Source organism: Centruroides vittatus, unplaced genomic scaffold (genome assembly GCF_030686945.1).
Source record: "Centruroides vittatus isolate TY-2023 unplaced genomic scaffold, ASM3068694v2 contig_1416, whole genome shotgun sequence".
In the NCBI taxonomy this organism is placed as follows: domain Eukaryota; kingdom Metazoa; phylum Arthropoda; class Arachnida; order Scorpiones; family Buthidae; genus Centruroides; species Centruroides vittatus.
Window position 1 is genome coordinate 254,920 of NW_027120889.1, and position 22,053 is coordinate 276,972.

General features: G+C 31.2%; 2 protein-coding genes across 2 annotated transcripts in view; one reads left to right on the plus strand and one right to left on the minus strand.

Annotated features, from left to right (window-relative positions):
* Positions 1-7,319, plus strand: part of LOC136968191 (DALR anticodon-binding domain-containing protein 3-like) — a 22,696-nt gene extending 15,377 nt beyond the window's left edge. Inside the window, exons 14-19 of the mRNA XM_067262163.1 lie at positions 631-716; positions 795-918; positions 4,570-4,628; positions 4,702-4,812; positions 4,895-4,963; positions 7,151-7,319. Of these exons, the coding sequence (XP_067118264.1) occupies positions 631-716; positions 795-918; positions 4,570-4,628; positions 4,702-4,812; positions 4,895-4,963; positions 7,151-7,270 (569 nt within the window). The 3' untranslated portion in view covers positions 7,271-7,319. The remainder of the gene's footprint in view (positions 1-630; positions 717-794; positions 919-4,569; positions 4,629-4,701; positions 4,813-4,894; positions 4,964-7,150) is intronic.
* On the minus strand, positions 7,218-21,436 carry Cdc23 (cell division cycle protein 23). The gene is made up of 16 exons (XM_067262164.1): positions 21,303-21,436; positions 21,098-21,176; positions 19,748-19,888; positions 18,632-18,674; positions 14,170-14,269; positions 12,055-12,187; positions 11,378-11,555; positions 11,206-11,303; positions 10,173-10,254; positions 9,931-10,095; positions 9,755-9,863; positions 9,543-9,680; positions 8,399-8,477; positions 8,198-8,314; positions 8,052-8,126; positions 7,218-7,459 (listed from the first exon to the last, which is right to left on the minus strand). Exons 1-16 carry the CDS (start codon positions 21,401-21,403, stop codon positions 7,349-7,351), a joined length of 1,749 nt encoding a protein of 582 aa, XP_067118265.1. The 5' UTR covers positions 21,404-21,436; the 3' UTR covers positions 7,218-7,348.
* Between the last annotated feature and the right edge of the window lie 617 nt (positions 21,437-22,053).

Here is a 22,053-nt window from a genome sequence, read left to right on the forward strand (position 1 = left end):
TTTAGTGAAAGAGGCCTAATGAGTCCCAGGCAGAATCTGTTAGAACAGAAAATCCAAAAGGTGAGAGAAAAAACTCCTGAAGTGCAGTTATCTGATGTTATTATGGAGGAAGAACTCCCATTCCAAGAAATAACATCCTTTCCCTTCCCCCTCCTCTCACACCATCAAGACTTCTCAGCACGGATAAGGATGAATGAAATTGTCTTTCTTATTTATAAACCTTATTTGTTATTCAATTGGTATGTTATAATATAATATTACGTTACATTTATAGGCATTTTCATGGACGAAATGCAGCTAAAAAGGTTTTGTTTTGGGAGTCAGGAACAGATTAATCCATTATATATTGTTTCTTATGGGAAAATTTGTTCGGTTTGAGAACAAATCAAGTTCGTAAACCGAGGTTTGACTGTATTACATATTCAAAACCTCGGAGTACAAGAAAAGTCAAAATGTTTCTGAACAATATTCAAAGAATTAATGCAAATATGTTACAGTTGTATTAATTCTAAATTTCTCAGGATGAAACTAATGTCATAAGAGTTTACATCAATAAAAAAAAAACATCAGATAGTATCATGTGTAAAATACTGTCATTAAATTTTAATCTTTCTACAAAAATATTTACAGGTCAACAGTCGAAAAAAGAATATTTAAATACTTTATCGGATACGGTTTTGAAATTTGAAATGCTTGCATTAAATCCTTCGATCCCCGTAAGTTAGAAAATTAAAAATTTGAAGAAGTTTGCCCGACAATTTAAGTTTTTTTAAATTTTATTTTATGCAATTTAGGTGAAAATAAGGTTTTCCGAAGATGAAGGAGTATCCGTAGTAGAGAAAACGGGCACGTTCCTCCAATATAATTATGCTCGTCTCTCTATGTTATTTTGGCAGTTTGAAAACAAAGTGAATGCCGGTAAGTGTATGCTTTTTGTCTTTGCTTCTGACGGAATTGATCATAAGATATCTTTAATTCACTTAAACATAAGATTAATTTTGTGAATTAATGTTTAAGTGAATTAAAGACCCCTTACGATCGATTCTGTATAGCAACATAAAGATTGGCTAAAACTGACAGGACATCAAATAAAATGTGTGTTTTCGTCGAGTAACTTTAAAAATTAAATGATATTATGCTTCATTAGAGTTTATGGATGCAAACAGAATTAATGAATCTAATTAATTAATTTTAGAAGGATTTAGAAAAATGCATGAGTAGAGTTTATATTTTTCAAGCCGAATGAAAGTCGCGGATTAAAATATTACTTTAGTTCAGCAATATCAGGAAAATGTAGTACAATCTGTTATATTTGCTTTTGTTTACAGCAAATATCAGATTAAGTTTGGAATATTTACACATTTACAAGCAAACAATATCATGATCTCTAAGATGTTATGCAATATATCAACTATTTATTATTTTAGAAAATTGTATAAGTCAAATTAATTAATTTCAATACAAGATGGACTAAAGTTAAGCAATTATCCACCAACTTATCTGTAAATTAATTAGCTAAGAAGTAGATTAACTATCATTTAATTGTATTTGTTATTTCACTTCCTTGTCATAATGTATCTGTTATGGACAAAGTGATTAATACGGGCGTTATGAATAATGACCAACAAAATCGGGCATTGTAATAAATTTCAATAATTTATCAAATTGACCGGTCATTATGAATACTGCTATCATCTAGTTGGGCAAAGTGACGATAATACGTTGAGAAGTGATCATCCAAAATATGCCAGCCAATCAGTACTTGTATATGAGTTGCACGTGCGTATTGCATTTAGTACCGAATTTGGTGGCAGTCGCAACTGTTTGTGCTCTCAGCGGATTCCTCCTGGAGGGGAGCCGCCGATTGTTTAACGCCATTAGTTATTTTTTCACGGTAGTTCTTGAACACGTATCAATAACCACTATGTATCGATATCTAGTGACGTTAAACAATCGGCAGCCTGCCGGTGGCTCCCCTCCAGGAGGAATCCGTCGGGAGCACAAACAGTTGCAACCACTGCCATGATGGTGCACATAGGTAAAATTATACCATTTAATTAATATACATAATTGTAATAGATTACTATAGATAATCACTTTGTCCATAACATATCCACTAATATTTTGTAAACATTATCTCTGTTTGTTATTGATAAAAGAGAATATTGGAAAGTAATGTTCAGTTAACAAAGACTATTGTATTTTGACCTGCATCTTTTTCTTTACTTAGCCCCTGTTTGAGTTCTTCTGGATTCATCACTGGTTCTAACTCAAAAATCTTTTATTAACATGTGCAAAACATTTGTATTGTGGATGGTATGATAAGATGTATTTGCCATTATAAGTATTTTGAAAAATGACAATTTGTTTGTGTGTGGAACTTAAAAATAAGTTCCTGTAGCCTCTTGTTTAAAACAATTTGGATTGGCTAAAAAGTTGATTATAACAGATGTTATATTCTGTTAATCTATTAAGCATAAAATCTTGTACATGTATTGGGGAAATCAATTAATCTTGTAATGAAAATGTATACATCACAGTGGGTGGAAAATAACTAGACATTGAGAAATTGCTATAATTTCTAATGCAGAGATGACTATAATTATTTGACATGTACCTTAGAATTCAACTTAGACACACCATCCATCAATTGGGGATGGAATTCGCAGTCTTCTGCAGAAAGCTGTGTGGAATGCTGGTGATAATATCCTAAAAATCCATGCCTCCAATTTTTCCAGTGTTAGAGATTTTATTCAGTAGACCACCTCCTTTGCCCAGTCCCAGGAGGAAAAGTCACAGCATGAGGTCTTTGTCATCTCGGCCAATGTCCCGCAAACTTCTGGTATAACCAGGCATGTACAGTAAGTGGAAGGTGAGGTAGCATCTCTGCATAACAACCACTGATTTCCAACCTCACAGTGTGCGGAAATCTGTGCTCGCTCCTGAACAGGCAAGTAATTGGGTATCTTTTTTGCCACCGTGCATGCAATCTTAGTCACTGCACACACCACCAATGCGGGAATAATAAAATTCTATTGATTGATGTACCTGCACACATACAATTTTATTTAATTACATTGAGAAATTGCTATAATTTTTGTAATAATGATGTCTAGTTACTTTTCACCCATCCTGTAGAAATTACTACAGGGTGGGTTGATAGCTATGATGTCTTACTTTGTAAGACATCATAGCTATCAAATTACCAAAATTTATGAAAAAAATTTCCATTCAGTCTGCTAAAAATAGAATTTAAACTTTTGTTAATTCTCTAATAGCTATCGCTTCTCAAATGCTTTTTTGTAAAGGTGTGAACTGCAGCTGATAGTATTTTTACATGTGAAATCTTTGAAGGAACTGCAAATGAGATGTTTTAATCTGTGGAATTGATGGGAATGAGAAAATGCATCTTTACAGTATAAATAAATAAATGTGGATATTCTGAATATATCAGAAATATAAAAAAGCTTTAATACTAACAAGCATATGATATTTATTTATTAAAATAATTTTGGGTCAGTTCAAATCCTTTTTAATATTCCAACAAGAGACAGATGGTTAACAATTTTAAAAATCAATGCCATGATATTGAAAAACACATATACAGTGGAACCTCGCTTAACGAGTATTTCGCATAACGAGCAAAACAAATTGTAAAAATTTGCCTCGCTTAACGAGTGATGAGGAGAGGGGAAGTCCCGAATTGTGCGCATGCGGCATGTTCCATTAGTCTGTGTTTAGCACTCATTCCACTAGCATCTTAGTGTCGTTTGTGATCACATATTTTTCCAAATTTGGTTCACACATATTATTTATAAACATCAACAACCATAGTCAGTTATATAATAAACACGCCAAATAATATGCCAAATTCTTGGGATATTAAATTTAATGATCGATTCCAAATTAAATTTTAGAAATGTCTGAATTAAAAATTAACTATTTATAATTATTAAATTTAATACAAGATGGCGGCATAACTGCCTACCTCTAGTCAAATTAATTAATTTCTAATATTTAATTATAGCCTTTACATAACCCGAGAATTTGGCATATCGTTTGGAGTGTTTATCAAACATATTAGCTGTGATTTTTTTTTTTTTTTTTGTTTCTGCAAATCGAATTCTCATTCCAGAACGGTTTATTCCATGCTAGAAGAAAAGATGATGATTCACGCTCCTTAACAGTGTATATTGTACAATTTTTTTGAATAAACATTATACATAAAACATTTGAGCATGTTTTTCAGCGTGGAACGCATTATCATATTTTACATTAATTTCTATGGGAAAAATTGTTTCGTGTAATGAGTGTTTCGCATTACGAGTATGACTCTGGAACGAATTATGCTCGTTAAGCGAGGTTCCACTTTACAATGTACACTTGATATCAGGTCAACACCAAATATACATTGTATATATGTTTTTTAAAGTTGTTAACCATCTGTCTCTTGTTTGAACTGATTTGTATGGTCAAAATTATTTTAATAAGTGAATTAATCTTGGAATTTTACTATTCATGTAAATATGATATTTATTTGATACTAAGTTTTAAATACTGTATTTTTAGGTCAATATCCAGCTCTTCCTCCAATTGAAAATGTTAATTTTTCATTGCTAACATTGGACGTAAGTATAATTCAGATTTTCACTTCTGTAAATATTTTATATTTTAATATTTCAAAGTTGTTTTTTATTTTAGGAAGAATGGAATCTTCTGTTCAATTACATATTTGTTTTTCCACAAGTTACATCTGTGATTTTTGAAGAATTGGAAAGTGGCACATTGAAATTGGAAATACCTGTACATAAAGTATGGATTACTTTTCAATATAAATTGTAATGTTTACTTGTTAATTGCTTGTCAAAGTTTAATTTTACAAATGAATTTTCAGGTGTGCCATTTTTTAATAAATCTTGTGAGAGATTTGAGCATGTATTATAGTAGAATTCATATATTAACAGTAAGTATAAATTTTAATTTGTTTTGTGCATGTACGATGAGGAATTTACAATAAACAGTCCAAATGAGAATCTTAGAAAAAAATTTAATTATTGCCTCAGCCATTTAGTAATTTTAATATGTTGCATTCAGTGTAATGTAGCCCAAAGTATTGCATTACCATTGTTTCGCCATCTAATCGGTCATCCACCCCCGAGTGTGTAGGCTCTACTTATACCCAAGCATGGTGCCTGCACCGCCATCTGTCAATGAGAATCCAAACCAGGAAATGGAAGCGAAGCGATGCAAATTGGGCTCTCTCAGACAGAAACATGCAGATTAGCATTTGCATATTCGTCTAGGAGAAAAATAAGGCAAATGTTGCCAAGTTAATATGTCGGATATAGGGCTATCGATAGGTCGGTATTAGGGTTTCTCAAACGGGATTCCGGGATCCCGGTCGTGTTTTTTTTAACCCGGAAAATCCCACAAATTTTTTAAAAATTCACTTTTTTCTTATTTTATGTTAAGGTTGAGGAAATTTTGCAAATTAACTCATAAACTGTCAGAATACATTTGTATTTATTAATTTTAAACCTACTTATTAGTTTTTTTTTTAACTTTTGTTCGTTATGGCAGGTCACAAATGGTCAATAATCAATACATAGCTTATTTGTGACAGAACTCTCAAAATTCTTTACCAGTAATATCTGGAATAAGTGTGCTTATGCTGCCTGAATTTTTAACCATGCTTAGTAGCTTCAATAACTGCAAATTGGGCAAGGATACAAACGAGTACGAAGTCTGCAAGTATGAAGTTTTTCTTCATAACCTGATTATTAAAGACAAATGAACTGCCAAATTATTGGGCTATGAACTTTCTATTAATGCAGCTGAGGTAGACAAATCAAGAATACTAGAGAACAAAAGAAGTACTAGAAATCTTTCAGGATACAGATGAAAACACACAATATTTGTCTTCTCTTAAATGCTTTAAACACGATTCCAATCACATCAATTGAATCGGTAAAGGCATTCTCGGTAGCAAGACTTTTCATTACTAAAATAAGAAAGATTGAGTGATCGGAGTATTGACCATCTTTGCTTTTTAAAATCTTATAATACAAAATATTGTAAATTTTTATATTTTATTTAAAAAATCAAAAAATTACCTTCTAAGTTAGAAGTTTGATCTAAGTTCATTTTTTTTGAGCATCAAACACAAGACCGTGTTATTTATTAAACACTTGGCACTTTTCCACTTCTATTAGTTGAACTAATAGAAGTGGAAAAGTGCCAAGTGTTTAATAAATAACACGGTCTTGTGTTTGATGCTCAACATATAAGAAAACACGGTTTCAAGAACACCTAAATTCATTTTTTTTAATTTTTAACTCAATTCAAAGGCATTTTTGTCGTTGCTGTATGCAGTTTCCAGCAAACTTTAATAAATTTTTTCTATTTGTGAAAATTTCTACGTAATTCAAAGGTAATTTTTAATACATATCTTATACAGCATTATTAATATGCTTTTGGAGGATGCAGAACGTATTAAATTACTTTAAAAAACGAAAAATAATTATATGATTTGATTTCATGACATTTTGTATATCTTAAAAATAATTAATTTTGTCCCGGGATTCCAGAAAATGAGAAATCCTAGTCGGTATAAAATTAGACTTTTCTATAATAATATTAGGAAATTAGAGTCCTTACAGAATGGAGCGTATGTCAATCGAAACTCTTGAACAAGTCTTCAGTGTGAGCGATTAGAGGGCGCCAAGGTGACCCTCAAGCAATCATGAAACTTTAGTAAAGTTCTGAAAGATAAAATAATCTACGAGTTAGACAAGGCTGCCTATCTCTTTCAACAACTAAAGGACTCAAATCAAAATCTCGACCTCCAAAATCAACTAGAAAATGCTCGGACTTTAAGTTCCATGAGCCACGTCACCTTGTCCCTCAAATGATCAGATCATTCTGTCGCGGCATCGAGAAGACCACTGTGATAAAGCATATATTTTTAAACTTGATTTTGTTTCATAACATATAAGGTGTGATAAGTCTGTACAATAAACCAAATTTGGGCTACATCAACCCAGAATATTTACAAAAAACATAAAAGTCGACAATAAGACTTTAGTTAGTGATCAATTGGCTATATGTTCTAACATCAAAGTATATGCATTAATCAATTGTTTTTTTACAGGAACCGAGACCTCATCTAATGCAGATCATGTTTGCCCGTCTCTGGTTACTAAAAGGAGTGCAACGGATTATTTATAATATTTTCAAATTATTTAATATCTTACCATTGAAAAAGATGTAATGGATACAGGATTCTGTACAGTATTGAACATAAAGATTTTGTATTTTAATTTTTGTCGTCTGTGAACGTGTCCAATAATCATCTCAGGGTTTCGTTATCGGGAGTGAAGGAGAGGCGAGTTACTGGAGTGTTCGTTGCCTGAGAGCAAAACTGAGATGGGGCAATGGGAAGTTTGTTTATATCTTCGACCTGTAAAATAAAAATTTTATATTAACTACCATATTTTCGCAGGTTGACCGGATGTTAGTTAAACTGCGGCCAAAAAAATAAAATATATAGTAAGCTAAATTTCAGAGGGAGAAAGTGACATGCATTTGTTAAATTTCTTAAAAATGTAAAAATCTTTTGTCCTCCTGCGGTTTGTAATTGTTCACTTTGCTGTGCAGATAAACACAAAATGTTCATATTGCTGTATTTTTATGGCATGTCAGCGTGTAATGGGAGATGACTTGTCATAAATATCCATTATTTATTGGGATTAACCTCTTTCTAGTACACATTTCTGAATAAGAAAGTGTTTTTCAATAATCTGTTTTCTAATATTGACTTGAACACTTGATTTCTTTTTAAAATGTAACAGTGGGCTGACACAACATAATATTAAGGAAGCTATGCTACACTTCAGCTTTCCTGAAAGATTCAATACAATATGATATTTCACTCCTGTTAGGGTTTCTTACTAATTATCAACTATCAATAGGAAGAAATTCCAATTGTGTTATTTGTTTTGAGTCTAAAAAAATCAAAACATAAGGCAAAAATAATTCAAAAATATACTCACTTGCATGATTTCATTATCATGTATTGTCCTCAACTGTGCAATCTGATGTAAGAGCATCTTTGCTTCCTCTCGTGTCTAAACAAAATAATACATGATAAACTTATCATTGTTGTGTTAATTATTACAACAATAGTTAATATAATAACCTCGTTATATTCTGAACATTTCTGAGCATTCTCGTAAGCTTCTTCCAGGCGATGATGTGTTAAATAATAATTAGCAAGATATCTGTATGCGTGACATTGTTCGTCTCTATCCATTATCTGAAAGAACAGAATAGAAACATTTTCAATGCTTAAAATTCAAATCCAATACAAACTAACATTCCAGAAATTTTTAATACTGACGCCTCTCTCTTCAGCATCTCTAATGTAATCTGTATAAGCTGCTGCCGCTTCATTTTCTTCTCCAAGTTTCTCATATAGTCTGAAAGTAAAATTAATTTTTTAAAAACGGTTCAGTTTTTAATTTTATCTGATTTGAAAATGTACCTATTTTTGTGCAGTATACCAATTTGATTGAAATTCATATACCGCACACAAAAAATCACACAAAACAAATCGCACAAATAAAAAATTGCACAAAAATAGACTGCACAAAAACAGGTTTGAGTGTATTTCTTACTACTGTTTAGATATAAATTTTCAAATAGCCTTGGTGACTTTTTCTTTCTTTTAACTCTTTCCGCCCTGTGGGCACTAAGATGGCCTCTTTTAAAAGGCCCATTATGGGTTCAGCCAGGCCCCACAATGGGGCGACCGGGTGGTGAGGGACGGGGCCCAACATATCCGAACGGACCACCCCCCGAAAAATTCCTGGGGATTATTCGACCCGTTCAGATTTGATCCCGGATCCCCCAGAGCAGTAGGCTACCACCTTGACCGCTCAGCCATCCGGCCGAGCCTTGGTGACTGTACAAGAGAGAGAAAGAGGTCCATTATGCATCTCACGAGAGAATTTTCTCTTCTAAAACTAAAGATGGTAGATGTTACTTGAGTAAATTTACTAGAACTCATAGGCTGAGGAGGAAAATTTCAGTTTGCTTAAATATTTACAAAGTTACTGAAACCAATCTCACAATGATCAGAAAGCAAGCATAGTTCTTGCCAAATACAAGAAAATCATTGTGAATTCTATCTTATATTACAAAATAAGCATATGTCTACTCAATAAAGTCCTGATGATACTAAACAGTTGTAGGAAAAACCAGAGATAATCACACAAAATTCTATTTTGTTAGCAATATGAACAATGATATGGATAATTCTAATATAAGTTTTCTTAATTAAAACATAAGAGTGATGCGGTATTCAGCAAAGCTGAAAATCAAATACATATCAATCTAAACCGATCATAAAAATAATCTAATTTTTTGAAATTTCCAATTCTAAATTTTTGGAATATGGTTATTTCTAGCCATAGATTTTACAATTTTCATTTTTGTTTGATACGATATAAGTTATAAAGGTATTAAACTTATTAAAAACTCACTTTGCTAGTTTAATTAATGCAATTCCTTCAACATCGCCGACAGCATGAGCCTTCCAGAAACATTTTTTGGCTTCTTGGAGCTTCTCTAATTTTTCATATGCTTCACCAAGAGCAACCATCATTCGAGAATCGTTTGGTCTAGTAATGTTAATAAAAAAGGATTTCATAAATTATATTCATTCCAAGAAGTTTATTTTATTTTATTCTTTTACCTAAGTTGTTGTGCTTGTCTATAATAGTACAAGCAATAAAAAGACATTTTTAGAATTTCATAGGTTTGTCCAAGACCATACCATGCTCTGTAATCTCTTCTGTTAACTTCTGCAAAAATAATCAATTTTAATTAATCGTTTTTACTAAAATTAACTTATTATTAAAAGTAACTAACCAATTGCTTGTCTATATGACTGAATGGCTGCAGATGTATTTTTCATTTCCATATATTCATGTCCCATTAATGTCCATGCAGAAAGATAATTGGGATTTAACCTCAATGCTCTCTGAAAATATAAAACTGCTTTCTCGTGTTGAGATCTTAAACTGTAGAAGTTTCCTGGAATGAGAAATTAACTACATAAACATTTATATAAAATATGAAATTTTATATTTTATAATTTTTAAGAAATGTACCAATAACACAACAAGTTTCAACTCTATACTTTTCAATTTCTGAAGTATGGTGTGCAAGATAAGATAATTCCATTCTCATTTCCTGAAAATTATTAAACAAATATTTTAAAATTTATTCTTAACTGTATTGGCGGTGATGATAAATAGTCAAAAAGCAACAAATATATCTTTTCAAGAGTCTTATTAAATTTGAAAAAAAAATATATAGAAAAAAGTACTTTTGTTACTTGACTGTAAAGAAAACCATCTCCCTACTTTGGTAATTTTAAAAATATTCTTATTTTTTTAACATGATGAGAGCAACTGTGATGATGACTTTTCCAAAAACTGATCAACATCAAAACCACCATTGAGCTTGGAATTTTTATGCCTTTACAAATGCATTTTGACTCTTCATTCTTCGGCAGCTGGATTAAATATTCATTATAAAGTATATAAAAATTAAAATTGGCATTTGTATAAAATAAAATATTATATTACTTTGTCATAGCCAGTTTCTTCCTATAAATGATTCTATGAATATATAATTTATGCTAAAATGAATGAAAATATATCATTCAAAATTCCAAGTTTGATAGTGGTTTGTATGTCAGATGAATTTTGGAAAGCTATTATTAGTTGTCAAGCTGCAATTTTCAGATTGCAATTATACATTTCCACTATTGTCCATCTATCCTTTGTTAATCTCAAGAATGGAGCTAGATAGATAAAAATCGAGACCAGATATGTAAAGCTTAAGAGATTAGAGACCCGAATTAACTATCAATATATACGAACTTCCAGTGGACTGGAAGTCAAGTGATTTTTTAAATTAAAAGATGATTAAAAATTGCAGCTTGGCATAAGATAATGGAATGATACTATACATTTGTTTCTATTACATTATCCATATAATTCACTAGCTCCTGAGTCAATTGTAATATTTATTTCTATTTCCCACAGAAGCGTAATGTTTTTGTACCATTGTTTAATTTTGCCCTTCTTCCTAAACACATGTAGAAATAACAAAAATGAAAAACTTAGTCATAATCACCTTGACATAAAGAAGATTAGAATAAATATCCATGTTATCCAGTCTGAACGGATCTATTTTTTGCAGTGACTGAAAACATTCAATTGCTTGATCAACATCTGAAATATATAAATGTATAAATTTAGTCTGAATTTATTTTAAAAATCAAATTTTATTCTTGTTTTAGTATTACCTCTCATATTATGATATGCAATTGCAATCTGTGCCATTATATAAGTACTGGCAGCAAAACCTATATCCTGGAGATGTGTATAAATTGATAGTGCTTCTTCATTTAACTGTAATTCTAAATAAGCATGAGCCAGAAAAAATTCTTTAATCCAGTGGTCTGGTAGCATGAGAACTGAGAGCTGAAGAAAAAAAAAAAACAAATTATTAATGCATAATTTTCAAACAGCTTCATAGTAAAAACTAGTTTAAATTTTATTTTAAAATCACTAGAAACGTCAAGAGTGCAGACAAGACTTTTAACAACATCAAAGAAAATTACACAAAATTTAGAGGAAATCTAATTGAAAGAAATTAATACATTTAAATTATTTAGGATCATTTAAGATCAAAATTTATTTTATTTTCTATGTGATGATAATTTCTTTACTCAATAACTTTCCAATACTGGGATATAATAAACACATACAACATATGAACAACTTAAATTGAACTTGCAAGTTCAATTTAAGTTGTTCGTAAAAGCTTGTTCAATTTTAATGTGTCCATTTTGTTCTGTGTTATATACCTGAAGATGTCTGTTATAGACAGATGAACATGTTAGTAAAATTATGTTAATTTTAAGTATGCTGGCATAGGTATGTTGTATGTGTTTATTTCTTTACTCAACAAGATACATACCATGTCTTTATCTGTTATTAGAGCAGCCAGTTCTAACCAAGCTCCCCAATGGAGTGGTTCTTTGTGAATTGCTTCTGTAAGAATATCAACAGCTTGTTTGTGTAATTGCAACCTCTTCAGAACAATTCCATATCTGAAATTTTAATATAATTTAGAGTTAGTAATTTTACATTCATCATTTATTTACGGTAATGTATTTTAACATTTCAAACTAGATAAATTTAATTCTAAAATGAGCCTAAAGATAAAAACAATATTAAATTTTAATAAAATTATCCATAAATGCATTCTATAGAGAATTAATCTAAATGTGTTTAGAAGCATGAATAATATTGGGTTGTTCGGAAAGTAATTTCGTTTTTTTATTACTAGAGGAATTAGATGTATTTTTACCAGCCAATTTAATTTTAAATCACATTTACACTGTATACTTCGACAGCTGACATTTTAAGGCTTATTTGTAAAAAATTTTGTTTGATTCTGTACAATTGTTTTTTTTTGCTGTCCCATCAAATTTGGAAAATCAAAAGCATCATTTTCGGCATATTTTGCTTTTTTATAACAAAAAAACCAAAACGCTGTTCAAACAAGAAAAAAATTGTGATACATGTTTGGAGAAGATGTGTTGAGAGAAAGAGTGCCAAAACTGGTTTACAAAATTGCGTTCTGGCAATTTTAATATCGAAGATACACCACATTCTTGATGACCATTTGAAGCCAATGAAAACAAAATAAAGGTACCGGTTGAAGCAATCTGCCGTATAACAACGCGTGAAATCACTACGAGATTAAATCTGTTAAATTGAACCATTTATTATTACTTAAAACGAATTGGTTTCATTTTCATTTCAAAGCTCGACATATGGGTTCCACAATTATTAAAGAGAGATGCTTTCTATGGTGGGATTTTAAAGAAATTTGTTTTTGAGCATTTACCAGACAATTTAACAATTGATTTGAAAGTGTACTGCCATCGAGTAAACAAATTGAGTAATATCATCAAACAGAAAAGGCCAGAATTGATCAACAAACAAAGTGTAGTGTTTTACCATGATAATGCCAAATTTCACACAAGTTTGGTAACTCATCAGAAACTGTTATAGCTTAGATGGGATGTGTTATCACACCAACTGTATTTGCCAGATTGGGCACACTCAGATTATTACTTGTTCCAGTCTATACAAATTTTTTTTAACTGTAAGACATTTACTTAAAATGACAATGTCAAAAGTCACTTGGATCAGTTTTTTGTGAACAACGATCAAAACTTTTATGAATGTGAAATCATGCTACTACCAGAAACAACGACAACAGGTATTTGACCAAAATGGTCAATATATAATTCAATAAAATATTTATTATAAGAATATTGCATTTATTTTTCTATGGAAAAAACGAAATTACTTTCCAAACAACCCAATAATACTCTTGTTTATAAACACACATTTAAGATTGTTTATTTATTTCTTTGATAAGTGCTTTTGATCCTTCGTAATTTATCCTCAATTCACTAAAACTATAAATTCCACAAAGTATACATTTAAGTTCCATTTAAATACAATCATTTCAAATTTTTAAATGACATATTTGTCTGTATTTTTTCAAAAATATAATTACTGTGTTTCAGTAACATGATAAACTATAATTAATCAAAACTTCAGGAATGCATATAAACTTAAAAATAAATTTATAGATTTGAAAATTATGAATATCTAAGTTTTAAACATTTGTTGAGATCAAAGGATGCAACATTTAGAAAAATAAGATAAACTGAAGAATAAAGAGAATATTTGAGATAGACATAAATTAATTAAACTGAACAAATATTCTAAATTATTTAATAAATATTAATTTAATTATTAATAATAGTGGTAAAGTAACCCAATTACAACACTAAGCACGTACATAGCTCAAGTACAAGATTGAAGATGTTTAATAAAAGAAACAACATAAAGATTGAGTAAAATTATTATTTATTAATCTGGAAACTACTACAACATTGTATATAATGATTTATTGATTCAAATTATCGTAATAAAATAAATAACTATATTCTTATAACAGCAAAGCAATTTAATTGAGAATTAAAAAGTTACTTATTAAAATAATACTTACAAATATAAACAGTAACCATCTAATTTCTTATTCAGATATTCTTTTTGCATTTCTGCTCTTAAGACTTTTAAAGCTCCGTTCTTTACCTTTTCACCAGGAACTAGAAACCAAACTAAATTACTTTTAAAATATCAAATCACAGTTTAATATATTGTTATAAATAAATGCAATTATATATTTATTTATATATATAATTTCTATAAGCTGACAGACAATTATAAAATGCAAATTAATAGAATATAAAAACATTAAACCAGATACTATGCTAATGGAGAGAATATTAAACATCTAAAGGAAAATGCTTTTGATAATAAATTTATTATATACTAGCAGATGAGTCCAGCATTGCTCGGGCAAAAAATAACAGCAGCATAGATTAAAATTAAGATTATTAATTATTTCGTATCTCTATCCCTTCTATTATATAATAGTACAGTATTTGATCTATATTTAGAAAGGTTATCTTATGTAAGAGTTTATCACACCAACTAATCAAACATATTTTAAAAATTCTTTAAATTGTGTACAGTAGAGGAATAAAAAATTTTAAAAATATGTTAGACTGGTTACTCGGTGTGATAAACCCTTATGTAAGATAACCTTTGAGTTATATAAATCAAATACTATAATATAACAAACATTAAAATGAAAACCATATAAAGAGTTTGGTTATTTCAGCCTACCATTGTCACGTTTATCGCAATACTCAGATGGCACGAAATGGCACAAATTCAATAGTCAGGTAGACGAGAATTGAAAATACAGTAGAGCATCGATTATCCGACCCCCGATTAACTGACCGCATTCTAGTCGGCAAATTCAAATGTCGGCTAGTGATGTGGCTACAATATTTGGTTATGTCTTGGCTACTTTAATATTATTTTTGTTAAATTTTTGCATGTTTTAGCTGGCAGCACTGGCTTGACCATGAAAGGGAGGCTAGTACAGTGGTGCCTCATATAACATACTTAATCTGTTTCAGGTGCACGTCCGTTAAGTGAAACGTCCGTTATACGAAACGCATTTTCCCATAGAAATACATGTTAAAACATCTAATTCGTTCCGCAGCATAAAATAACCGTACTGTATCATAAAAAAATGAACATGGGGTGCGTTCTTTTATTCCTCCGCATAACTCTGCGCGAGTGACATCCGTTTAAAAATTCCTGCAGAACGCGTTCCTAAATTCTGGTGGAAGTGCGCGCCGTCGAACGACAAAAACGCCCGCTTGTAGCAGTAGTTTATGGTAAAAAGCAACATGGCGTCTTCCGTGGCTCAGATAGTTTCGTTTCCGGTCCATTATGTGGTTTTATGAATGAAAATTTAAAAATTGTGAAAGCGCAAGTTAGTGCACGCGGTGATGTAAGTGTCTTTACGAATTTTTTTCGAATAGTAGCCGGCATTCTAATTTTTTTCGTGGCTATTTTGAATGCTCTTTCAACAAATAATCCATTTTATGGTTAAATTTTACAATTGGGACTCTTCTTTTGCCTTTAAAAGTTCATATTTTAGAATTATAGATTTCTCCATCACGATACTATCGATAGTGCGAGCGCTGCCATCTTTCTTTCACCGTCGTTCCTAAATGCCTACAAACAGCAGCACACTCCCGTAGTAGCGGAGACGCAGAGCTTCGCTACTACGTCTCTGGTTACGTTTGTTTAGTATGTTAGGAAAACACTAACACACCCATGGAGCAGTCGCCAATTATGCTGGAAAGTCCTTTGTTCGCAGCCAGTCCGTTGCTCGAGTCATGTAATGGCCAAACAGAAAGTCCGTTGTTCGCAGCGTTCGTTATTCGAGGCGTACGTTATATGAGGCACCACTGTATTTAAACCAGGTCTAATACACTATACTAATAATGTATTTTTTCATACTTTTTGGTTATCCAACTTTTCAGTTATCCGACCAACCCCAGTCCCCAATTAAGTCGGATAATCGATGCTCTACTGTATATCTTAAATTTTTCAGATTTCATAATATTTTCTAATGTTAACTCTAAGAAACTGTACCATTCACAGCCGAATCAACTGGTAATCTGCTGACAAATCAAATTTCAGAAAAAACGAACCAAATATTTAAACTCGGCACCCTTGAAAATCACTTAAAACATATTTTGTGCTCACTAGTAACCTTGTACGAATATTACGTAATTTTCATATTCGAATGCCACCATATTGCTGGTCTGACAAGAAGAAGGGACGTTGTGGAAGGGGATTGAAGTTAATTCAACCTCCTCCCCGAAGAAAGGATGCTCAATGACTACTAATTAATACCAGTCCACTATTGATATTTAAAAAGAGATCCATGTTGGATAGGTTGTGATGGCCCCGCACATGATCAAAGTTCCTTAATGTTCAAAAGACTTCATATGAAACTTGTTTAAATAAAAATATCTTGTAAAAATGCTAGAATAATTGTTTTTTTCGTGATAAACTGTTTATATTTTGGCAACAGATTGTATCAACTACATGGGAAGTATGGTCTTGTAAATATTGAATTTATAGAAAATAAACAACCCCTTTAACCTGATGCATTGCAACAACACACCAACCACAGCTATAATGATTTACAGCTGTGGTTGGTATGTTGTATTTATTGAAAAATTATTGGGCTGCAATATGAAAAAATTGTAGAACTATAAATTCCCACTGTCATCCGTCCATCTCTGTCCTTCCTTAATCTCAAGAACACGGTTAGGTAGATGAAAGTTGAGACCAGACATGGAAATCCTAAGAGAAAATATATGAACTTTTAATTTGTACCGCAAGTCACATTATTTCAATTCAGAAATTTTCCCCTGAACGGCGTTAGATACATAATTGGCATGAGTCTATTGACATCTATTGATAACAAGAAAAGTATGATGCTGGTCCATTCATCAACTGAAAGACTGAAACATGTACCAGAAGCAACAAAATCTTTTAAAGTCTGAATCATTTCTTCTTTTCTCTCTTCATAATAACTCAATATGATTTTCATGACATCAGTTTCGTTCTTAGACATTTTATAACCTCTCTGGATAATATTCTCACGAATGAATTTACTCTTTGTGATTGTCCTTATTTTAAGTCCATCCTCTGCCGCAAAGCGGGAAATTATTTCAGGCAAAGACTTTTTTGCAACATATCCTATTATTGTAGACTGCTTTTCAGTTTTAATTTTTTTCGATTCCAGTTCGCAAGATGTCCCATGCCGTATAACTGATTTTGACTCTTCTGGCTGATTTACAAAAATATTGTGGACTCTTTGGAGGTGCCTGTCAAGGCCTGTAGTATTCGACCCTTTGCATGAAATTTGTTTTTAACATAATGAGCACTGTGCAGTTGATTCGTTTATTTTTTTTATAATGTTTCCACACTTTTGCTATACGTTCCATATTAAATGAATAGGTTGGTATCTATTTAAATTTGTTGACAATCTGTAACAATAATAATAATCCAAAATTAATGTTATATCTTTGTTTACTGAATATCACTATCATATCAATTATTTTTTTTTATAAAATAACAAATCTTATCCAATGTAAACGTCTAACTGAAGTAAACAAAATCTAGTGTTTGTTTAAACTTACATGAGATGGGCATTGTTTCCACAAGAGCACTGCAACACAACCACGCACAGCACTTCACCTCATAAAGTGAAATTGACGACTGACTGACTGAGCTGACAATGCTGACACAGACAGTCACAAATATCATGATCTCATAAACAAACGTCACAAAATAACAGTATGGCAGCGAATGCATTTATTGTGTACTCACTCAGTAAGTTACATAGGAGTATCAAGTAATTACTTGTTAAGCTAACAGATGGCGCTCTCAATGACGGAGCGCGGGAAGCTAATAAAGTTTATTATGACCTTTTGAAAATAAAATTATTACAATACAATTTCGACAAGTGTGTGTCGAGTCTTGACCCGAAAGTCCCGGGACCCGAGACAATTAAATTTAGAAAAAGTCCCGAGACGTCTCCTGTCTTGAAGTCCCGGGACCCAAACCCTAATATGGTTATATCTGAATTAGTTAATTAAGTAATTAGTCTGGAAGTGAAGATCAGACAGAGGTCTGGATAGTGTAACTGGCAAAATGTCTTCATGGGAAGTAGGAGTTATTGGTTTGAGTTCCATTCCAGGCCAATCTTTTCTTTCAGAATATTCTTAAACTGAATTAAAGTTTATTTGTTTATTTATAATTATTAAATTTAAGAGACGGCATTGTAATTGCCTACATCCAACCAAAGTACTTAGTAATTATTTAACTTTAACAGCAGGTAAAGGAATCCAGCTGTTTGTTTGATTTTGATGTAATTATCAGATTGTTGAAATTGCAGTAAGAAAGCAAGCTTCATATTTTTATTCAAAATATTAAAATATTATCTGCAAATGCTAAGCATGAAGTTCATAAAAGAAATACTGTATTTCAAATATTCAAACTCCATAAAAAAAATTTATTATACTTACCAACTGTATCAACCATATCATCTAATTTCTTTTTTTCTCCAGACTACAATTAAACAAATACTTAAGTGAGAATTACAAAATAAATGACAATCTAAATTGTTATTTACATAGTATTAAATTCAATACACAAGCTGTGCATGAATAGATAATAGTTATAAATACTTTAGAAAAATATAAACTAAAAATTAGATGTCATTTTTAAGTATGTGCTGCTTATATTCAACTTTTTAAATGAATAACTGACTGAGACTAATTATTTAAATAATCAAATATAAAAAAATAAAAAAAGTGGAAGTTCAATTAGAAATTTTTAAGTCGTCTCCATCCATCCAAAAGGGAAACTTTATTTTTATGAAATTAAAAAAATTGATAAGTATAAAAGTTTAATATTTTTGAACATTTATCAATTTTTCTACTAAAAACAAATTTTTCCGGAGTTATAGACAGTTATATCTTTTCAACTGTATTAATTTTCAAACTTTAAATTTGATTCTTTTAAAATTAATCAGCAACTGTCCATAAATTATGTCCACATTATTTTCTTGAAGTTTTTACTCCCCCTTCCCTCTTGTTCCAGTTTGTCCACGTTTCCGTAACCCCCCTCTTCAGACATCCAACAAAATTCAACTCCCCTTTAAAATCTTTATCATTTTATGAATGATATGTACCATAAGTAGAAACAAAACACACAAGAAATTTTAAAATAAGTATAATAAAATGCATAAACTGTAGAAAATTTAATGAAATAAACAGACATCCACTGAAGCTCAACTCCTCCCCTCTCCCTTGTTTGACTTGTAATGACCCCCTCTCTCCCTTCTAGTGTGGACATCATTTATGGACAGCCCCTCATATTAAAAATCTTTAAGTTTCAATATTTTTGATAGATTTCAAAATATTTGAATTAGTATATTTCATTCTGTGTCTAATAACATAAAATTTGAAATAATTTTATGTTTACGATTGCTTATATAAGTCCATAATACAGAAAAAGGCAAAAATACTTAAAATTTTTAAAAATACCTCATCATAATGAAATCTATTGTTACATGCTTTATATAATCTTGTATTTAATAAATTCAACTATTAAAGTTTAATTTTTAAGAAAAAACTAACTTGGTATCTTGCATATAAATGTAAGAAATGTGCTTTTGGAGAAGTACAGTTTTCGGTAAAATATGCAGCTCTGTCATATTCTTGAGAATCAAAATAGCTCTTTGCTAATATATATTTATCCCATTCTTGCCAGGTTTCATCCTGAAAATAAAATTTTAATTATTAAACGTAAAAGCTATAAATCATGTATGTAAACAATTTCATTTAAAAAATATTCAATACGTTTTTATTTGAAACATCTTAGGTGTTTAACAATGAATATCATTCTTGTTGAATCAAACTTTCTCGTAAAATTCATTTTGTTTTACATAAATGTTTCCAAAGCATGATGATGATCATCAGGTGTATTCACATCTTGGTATATCAAAAATTGAAATAAGAAACATCAAGGTAACCAAAACAATAGAAGAATTTTGCTTTAGCATTTTACATATTGATTTTTAAATGCTAAGGCACAAATCTAATAATGAAGCTCCATACGAGCTATGAAAACATATATTAAAAAGCAATTTCATTCTTACATATTTAAATTTATTTGAGTTGTTTTACTATTACACTTATAACCTTTATAAGTATTTCTCTTCATATTTTACATGCTTACACAATATCAACCGATCAGCAAGAAAATCTAATAAAACTGTGTGCTTTAATAACAATGTACATACATTTCATTAGATAATCGTACATAATACATTATTACAATTATCCAAAATACAAATGCATGTTTTATGTATAAAAAAATAAACATTTACAGCCGATTCTCGTTAACATCTATCTGCGGGATATCCGTATGGATTGACATTAACAAGTATTATACAATAAATATAAGTACAACTTTTAACTTTCAATTATTTTATTACTTATACTTAAAAGTATTATACAATTATAGATATTGTAATATTTCACTATACATTTCATTGTAAGATTGCAGTTCTTTTTTTACAGCTTTTTAATTCAAAGAATGTTGACGTTATATAGTTACAGGAACGTGGATGCTCGCCTCAAGTGGACACTTCAGCGCTCTCCGCTTCTCGTACCGAAGCGCAAGACTACGTGCGACACACATCAAGGGAAGCAGTAGCCAGCCACAACCAATGCAAAACATGGAGAATAGGCATTAGTACTGGTATGTGACCTTTGGAGGCAAATATCTCGCCAAGAGTCACACATACAGGTATTGTTCCTTTGAATTATATACTCTCCTGTATGAGCCTTTTTGGCTCATACAGGAGGGTATATAATTCTGTGAGTGGGAAATCCCTCATTCATGGTTGACATCTTACCAATTTGTGTTTGTTGGATGTTAAATGTTTTGAATATCAACAATTATAAGTGTATTATTATACTCACATCTGCATCCTGTAACGAAGGCTGTAATTGTTCAGGACTTAATCTGATGTTACTAAGTGCCAAAGATAATTCTGCAGCCCTAATTAAGTCAAACAAATCAAAATAATTCTCATAAAATGAACAAAAATAATAAACATTTGTTGATTTCATAACAATTAAACGATTTCAGTTATAATAAACAAGTTATATATTTGTAATAACTTACCATTTTGTCGAATGTATCAATTTCCTTTCGGAACATTCTTTCAGTAATTTACACAAATCTAATTTAATCTGTTTCAAATCAACTGTTGAAAAGACCGCCATCTTACCTTTTAGTTACGTTACTCGTCGTTTAGGGGCGCTTCAAGGATTGAAAGAAATTTACAGATAAAATATAAATCTGTTTTTTAATTTTTATTGTTATTGTATGTAAAAATATTTTTAAAAACATTTTATATACGGTACAATATATAATTCAAGCAATATTAAACGTTCGTGATTAAAAATTAAAAAAAAGGTATAGTGGGTTGCCATTTTTTAAAGGTTTTTTTTTAAACTCCTTCCACTCTGTAAGCGCCAAGAGGTCATCTTTTAGCAAACCCATTATGGGTTCGGCCAGGCCGACAATGGGGCAGCCAAGGTCGATATATCTGGTCGGACCACACCCGAAAAATTCTTGGGGACTCGTTCAAATTCGATTCTGGGTCCCTTCTTTTTTTTTTTTTTTTTTTTTGTTAACTCTTTTCGCCCGGTGGGCACTAAGAGGGCCTCTTATAGCAAGCCCATTATGGGTTCGGCCAGGCCCACAATGGGGCGGCCGGGTGGTGAGGGACGGGGACCGACATATCCGGACGGACTACCCCCGAAAAATTCCTGGGATTTTTCGACCCGTCTGGATTCGATCCCGGGTCCCTCAGGGCTGCAGACTGCTAACCTTGACCGCTCGGCCATAGAACGGTAGGCTGCCATCTTGA